We start from the raw sequence: 7,119 nt of genomic DNA, 5'->3' as shown, positions 1-7,119 counted from the left end.
TAAGGTCATGCAAACATAAATGAAGGGAAGGCACAAAATCTGATTGATTTGAAGTTCCATGGCCCTAACATGTTTTTAATGATAGGCATTCCATGACCAACGTTTCTATGGTGGGGTCCACCTACACTTTAGATTTGCCCAATTTCAGATCTCGTGACCTAAAATGCAATTGCAAAATGGATGGACGATGTCAATTACACACATACATAAAGGTGGGCCCCATAAAATTCTATGCATGCTTGCCCTCGCAATGGGGTATATCCGGAAAAAATAAAGAGTGCAGGAACAAATCCATCATTTAGACAACTTAACAGTACAATTCCTACCCACAACGTTTATTCCATGTTAGAGAAGCAGTTTTTTCTCCATATTTGCAAGAACTATGCATTGAATCGAGCCAAATCGTGTTAGGGCTAACTCAACTTGACCTGGTTTTGAAATAAACTTGACCTGAATTGGATCTAACTTGGTACTTAGTCCAGCATGCTTGACTTGATCCGAGTCTGGGTCTATCTTGGACTATCCTTGACCGAGTTGGGTCAAGTTGGCCTTTTTGTTCCATGGAGAAGGGGTGCTGTTGGGCTTGAGATAGGACGGAGGAGGGAGGGAGGGTCAAGTGCGGGTGTGCAGCGTATACGTTAGATTATGTTTATCTCTCTCTCTCTCTCTATGTACAGAGAGAGAGGGAGAGAGAGAGACAGAGAGAGAGAGATGGGTTTTAGATCAACTAAAGTTAATAACGACTTGGATTTCAGGACGGGCCGAGTTAATGGGTGACGTGCAGTTAACTCGTTTGAATTCAGATGGGGTGAAGTCTACTTGGCTTAATCGACTAATCCACTCGGTCCGGGTCAAGTTGGGTCCGAACAACTCAGACGAGTGGAATCTGCTGCGCAGCTCTAGTGAAGTTAGTGGTTGTGCTCCAAATATTTTGGAGTCACGAAAAAGTCCCTCATTCGGCGGTTATACACGGAAAAGTCCGTAATGTCGCCCGGTTTTTTCTGCGAAGACTGTTTATCTGTTTTGAATCTTCAATCTAACCGTTGACGTGGTTCAGATCTCATATCAGATCTTGATGTGGACCATATTTTCAATAGGGCCCCTTTGATGGGCCTGATTTTCAATCAGCACGTTTGTACGGATCCAAGGTTTAATCAACCGGCAATAGGGTCATTCGTAAGGGGTCTATGACTTTCAGCAGCGTGGACCGTTGTGCTATTGCGTTCCAGTTGGATGCTCCATGCCCCCAAAATCTCCCAATTGGAAGATCCCAGCCATCAAATTTTTGGACTTTTCAGCTGAATGCCGTTAACCGTCTATTTGTAGCCACAAATCAAAGGGCTGCCATTGCTGTATCATCCAGATTTTTGGGTATGCCCTCTAACATGGGACACCCTATACATGGGTCGTGGATCATGTGATCCTCTCCTGCGGTATCCTCGGGCCTGAGTTCCTACGAATGGGTCTTAGGGCTCTGTGATCAGCTATATGATGGGCTCAACGGGTCGATGTGCCGTGCCCGCAAATGTTAAAATCCAACCTTTCATTTGGTGGCCCTAATGGACGGTCAAGAACAAAAAAAAATAGTCTACATAAACAGAAGAAAATGCAGAAACGGGGTGCTTATCTGAGGGGCTACTGTGATGTATGGTTTGATCTACACCGTTCATTCATTTTGTCATATCATTTCAGGTTTTGTACCAAAAATGAGCCAGTTCCAAGGCTCAGGTAGACCACACAGTGGAGATTAATCACTTAATGTTGAAACCATTTCGAGCCCACCGAAGTTTCGGATCGAGCCGATATTTGTGATCATCACCGCTGCTTTCTATGGTGGGGTCCACTTGAGCCTTGGATCTGTCTATTTTTCGGCTTTTACTGTGTAAAGTGGATAGACGGTGTGGATAAACCCATAAATCACGGTGGCCCCTCACAGCGCACGTTCCTACCTACGGACGGCCGAGGTAGTAGCCAATCCGCGTCCAGCTGAGGATTGGATTGCTGTGATCTCCTGGAAACTTTAGGCTTATGGTCCATTCATGTTGGGATCCCTCCGACCAACGGTTTGGATCATCATATTGTGGGCTCCACTTGCATGAAATGAGGTTCCAAATATTTAAGCCAGGGAGCTTTATGTAATTTCGCTTACCAGGGAGTAGAGGCGCAAAGGCTACTCGCGAGAGTATTTTATCGAATCCTAATCCTACAGGTGCTAATTCGGCATGTTGGTACGCAATCAACACCGTTCATCGTCCAGTTGCCAATGTAGACGTTCCATGACCCGATTATCTAGTCATGAACTGGGCCACACGTTGACCAGTTCTTTCTAATAATCCATCTTTCTCATTCACCTGAGAACCACACGATAATCAGTCCAGCTTATCTTCTGGACGGTACACATAAACCTCTGCCGTCCACTTGATCCCTTGCATCGATTTCGCACGCATGTTCCTCACACTGGCACGTGTTGATTTAGAGATAGGGTGAAATTCTACTCTCGCGAGTAGCCACCGCCTTTCCTACTTGGAAAGAAACTAGGGTTTGAAAGGACTTCATAAACATCCCTCTCTCTCATCTCAAGCTCTCTTTTACTCAAAACCCTAACCCTAGCATAGAAGCGCGACAACCTCTTCTCATTTCCTCAGGTATCTTTTTTCTATATTTTCCCCTCAATCGTCTCCTTCCATTATCTCTGACAAAACCCAGATATCGATTTTTTCCATCTCTGAAATTTCCCCACATTTTTTGGGCTAAAATCACCTATTTTTCCGTTTTTCCCTTCTTTTATCAAGCAGAGAGATGGCGAAGTCGAAGAATCACACGGCCCATAATCAGTCCTACAAGGCCCACAAGAACGGAATCAAGAAGCCGAGGAGGCACAGGCACGCCTCCACCAAAGGGGTATTTGATTTCTCCCCCTTTTCCAATCCTTTGCTGTTTCTGTTTTGGATTTTGATTCTATTTTCTGTAAGATTTTTATTGGGAACTGTTAATAGCTTCAGTGTTTTCATGGATTCACAAGTCCGTTTTTTCTGGGTTTTTGTTGTTATTCTCATCTTCTTCTATGGATTTATTCGTCTGAATTTTCCTTTCTTCTCTTTTATTGTTTTTGGATATTTGGTGGACTTCTGTTGATGTGATTTTCATGAATTAGTGGGTTTATCTCCTTATCCTGTTTGGAGCTAGATCTTGGTTGGAACTGATACCATTTACTTACTAGTGTAACTAATAGAAATCGTAAGATTGATTAACATTGATCGATCTGGACTGAACAATTCATATGGCCCCTCATGAATGGGTCACTGCCAATGCCAGAAATTGTAGTAATTGGGTTTTTCTAGACATTCAGTGTAGATGCCTTTTGTTGTTTTGGGTGCTCTCTGTGATCTCCTTCAATTCTGCAATCCGAAGGATGGATGGGGTAGTTATGATCCTCCAATCTTCTACTGTTTTTGGCTATGACCCACCAAAGAGGTGGCCCACCGATCGAGGCCTGGATGTATTGCCATGTGTCCAGTCAACTGTTTTTGGTGGCTGTACTATTTAATAGTGCAATGTCCAAGCATGAATTGGTGTGTAAATACACCTTCCTTCTGATAATGGCAGGCAGGAATCTTAACATGCATTTGAATTGCTTAAAGAAGTTTGCACAATACGTTACATCCTATTGTTATAGGATGCGTTAGAACTGTCAGGATTATGACTGTTGGATCCGGGTCCAAACCATTTATGTGATGAGATGCACAGTGATGGCCCACAAAAGAATCTTCAAGATTGGAATATGATGAACTCTCAATCAATGGCCTGGAAAAGGACAGTTATGGAGATGAATGAATCAATGAAATGAGTTAAATGAATGAAGGTCTGAAATGTTCAGATCTGAGCGTTTTTCTTTTGGGTATCGGCCTCCCAACATAAGGCCCATCATATAGACTGGATAATTGAAACATGACCTATATCCAACTAGTGTTTTAAGAAGATGTGAGTTTTGAAATGATGCTTGCTACATTGCTGCCAGTCATCTTCAAAAGGTGGCAGATTTATGCAGGCCTAACTCTCCGGGTGCATCGTGCCTGCTGACTTTGTGCTTTTTAATAAATATCACCCAACTTGCATCAACTCTTAAATCAATTTTTTTTTTTTTTCCTTTTCAGGCTTCCTTCCATTTTTCCCTTGCAGTCTGATTTTATTTTGTTTTTTTGCTTTTCGTTTGTTAGATGGACCCAAAGTTCCTGAGGAACCAGAGGTATGCAAGGAAGCATAACAAGAGTGGTGGAGGGTCGACCGGGGAGGAGGAAGAATAGATGAAGAAGAATGAGGATGATCAAGGAGGAGGATGAGTAGATGAAGAACAATGAGGATGGACCTGTTAGAATTAGAATGAATTTTAAACTATAGGATTGTTTTTTTATGAAACTTTGAATTTTGCTGTTGAACTAATTTCAATGCCACTGCCTTGCAGTGCTTATGGGTATGCTTGATTTTTCTATCTTAATATCAGTATTGTGATATTTGCTTTATGATTTTGGGTGCTATTGCTATCTTTAAAATGGTTTAAGTTACATGGATTGCTTAGTTGCTACTTTTCAGTTTGATCGGTATATTCGGGTGTTGCAAACTCCAACTGCTGGAGAGATCAATTGATTGGATTCTTTTAGAATTCTACATGGATAAAGATGGAAGATGGTTTGCTTTGAAGAGGGGAAGGAATTGAGAATTCTGTTTTATTAATTATGATTTAGATGAATGTGATCATTGTTTATTCTCTTTGGTACCAATTGCAGGTACCAAGCTTACAACAGGTTCATTTTTCTGTGTATCTTCACTTTGAATTTGAATCTCTTCTCAATCTTCATTGTGTCACCTTCCTTTGGATGAGAACAGCTTGCTGCTCTATTCTTTTGACACAGTCTTCATATTCTCTGGATCACATACATCTTCGGATGCCAGAATTTCAAGCACAACCATTGTGGTAGCAATCTGCATGCAGAATTGAAATAAGCCGTGGATTTGGTGGGTTGCTTTCCCATGGGAAAGACTCTAAGAATTAGTGCTATCTTGACCTTTGATGATTCCAGTTGTCTGAATAGGAACATGGTTTGAATTTTTCTACATCTCTGCTTCTAAAAAAAAAAAAAAGAAGAAAAGAAAGTAAGCCTTTTAAAGTTTTAGGCTTCCTTGAGTATTAGGGTTCGGTTGGGAGCTTTGTATTTGGAATGCATTGAAATCTAAAACAAACACAATTAGAATAGAATCGAGCTGATTCTAAATCCTCAATTGTGTTTGCTGGAATGCACTGAATTCCAATTCGTGTTTGGATGAATGTAATTGGACTGTACTGGAATTCTTTAGTATATTCACAAGAACTGAATTTGATTAACGAAATTAGTTTTGATATCTTAAACAAAAAATGAGGAAATTCCAAACCCAGGTGTGCCACAAATGAGACTACCCAATGCTTTTTGCCCATTTAGACGGCTAATGTTTGGATGGTTTGCGTCATTCCATTGGTGTGATTTTAGTCATGAAGTGGATAATTGAATTGTTTTAAGGGTGTATCATCAGCAGCATTCCATGTGTACGACCTAAAAGGTATTGTGTTTCCAACTGTCTGATCTATGCTGTGAAGCTGCTTATCTTGATTGGCCATTGGTGTGGTCATCGATCATGTAAAAAAAGAGCAGTAAAGGGTTGAAAGACAAACATTAATCACAGAGTATAGTTCTTTATTTTTTTAGGATGTGACTAGTTAGCCCCACTATTTGGGTGGTGCAGATTTGAGGACTCAGAAATGGGCGCAGGAGGGAAAACCCAATCCAACTGTTCTATCTAGGGAAAACCCCAGCATTTCAAAGCTTTTATACAAGGCCAAGGTGACTAAATCATTTTTTTAACTCCACAAAATATGTACCTAGGTTTTTTTTTTTGTTTTGTTTTGTTTTGTTTTGTTTTGTTTTTTCTTTTTCTTTTTCTGGAGTAGTCCTCTAGAGCTGGTCTTTTGCAATTTCATTGGCCTATGGCATATATTGGTATGGTTAGGAGTGGGGGTGCAAATGGGTGAGTTTGGATGACCTAAACGTGTCATTGAACTATCAGTGGGTAAGATTTCAATATTTAGATCCATGGGTGGGTTTGTGTTATTAAGTTCAACCGGAATTACTTAGGGTGATTTCAATATTTAGATCCATGGGCGGGTTTGTGTTATCAAGTTCAACTGGAATTACTTAGGGCCTGTTTGGATACAATCCAATCAATAACTTTTTATTTTTTATGGCATAAAAGTTATTTTTTAAAATTAGTTTGGTAAGTACTCTATCAAAAGTAACTTAACACCTAAAATTACTTAAAGCCATTGTTGGTGGTATCCTGATATATTGATAACATTCCTAACATTATACATATCTCCAACTTGGAGATATTGATCACACTAATGTTAGAAATTTTAGGCATAGGTGATATACTGCTAAAGACTTTTTTTTTTTTTTTTTTTCAATTATGAGGTAAATGTCGGAAAATGGATAATGATTATTTACTCGTTTAATCATGTGGTGACATTACTTACATTTAACTATAATGATGATTTTGCCACATTGTTTGTTTCATCCATAAATCATGGTAAAAATGATAGTTTCATATTGAAAAATAATGTAATGATTACAATTCATCTTATTTTCTTTACAAGTGTATTTGATTCTGGATTTATGAGGCAATTCCTGAAATTGTAAAACCAAATAGACGCAAGTATCACTAAGGTATCGATACCAACAATATTTTCAACTGTGTAAATTTTAAGTGTTACTTGTATCGTCAATATTCTCAATTATGTTAGTTCTAAGTGTCATTTGTATCACCAACGTATCGATATCGCCAATGTTTATGTGTGACACGCGAATATATCGATGGATGAATAGATCATGCGTGCGTGTTGTATGCATGTATGTGCATGAATAGATGGATGGATGCATCTACCATTTTCCCTATGTTTCCCTCAGCTAATGATATACGCTTTTAGGACTCATTAAAGTAAAACTTAATTTTTGATTACTAAATATGCAAATATGCATTTTTTCTATTATTTTATTCTTAAATATATGCAAATATGTGTAATATCTTTATAAA

General features: G+C 39.4%; 1 protein-coding gene across 2 annotated transcripts; it reads left to right on the top strand.

Annotated features, from left to right (window-relative positions):
• Positions 1-2,498: 2,498 nt before the first annotated feature.
• LOC131225912 (large ribosomal subunit protein eL29y-like) lies at positions 2,499-4,518 on the top strand. 2 transcript variants are annotated; one of them, XM_058221521.1, is made up of 3 exons: positions 2,499-2,645; positions 2,796-2,901; positions 4,218-4,518. In XM_058221521.1, exons 2-3 carry the CDS (start codon positions 2,800-2,802, stop codon positions 4,302-4,304), a joined length of 189 nt encoding a protein of 62 aa, XP_058077504.1. In that variant the 5' UTR covers positions 2,499-2,645; positions 2,796-2,799; the 3' UTR covers positions 4,305-4,518. The 2 variants fall into 2 exon arrangements, with proteins under 2 accessions (XP_058077504.1, XP_058077505.1); XM_058221522.1 differs by having other exon boundaries at positions 2,514-2,645; positions 2,793-2,901.
• The last annotated feature ends 2,601 nt before the right edge of the window (positions 4,519-7,119 follow it).

This window comes from Magnolia sinica, chromosome 14 (assembly GCF_029962835.1).
Source record: "Magnolia sinica isolate HGM2019 chromosome 14, MsV1, whole genome shotgun sequence".
NCBI lineage: Eukaryota > Viridiplantae > Streptophyta > Magnoliopsida > Magnoliales > Magnoliaceae > Magnolia > Magnolia sinica.
The sequence above is the reverse complement of the archived record's forward strand: the minus strand, read 5'-3'. Positions and strand labels throughout refer to the sequence as shown.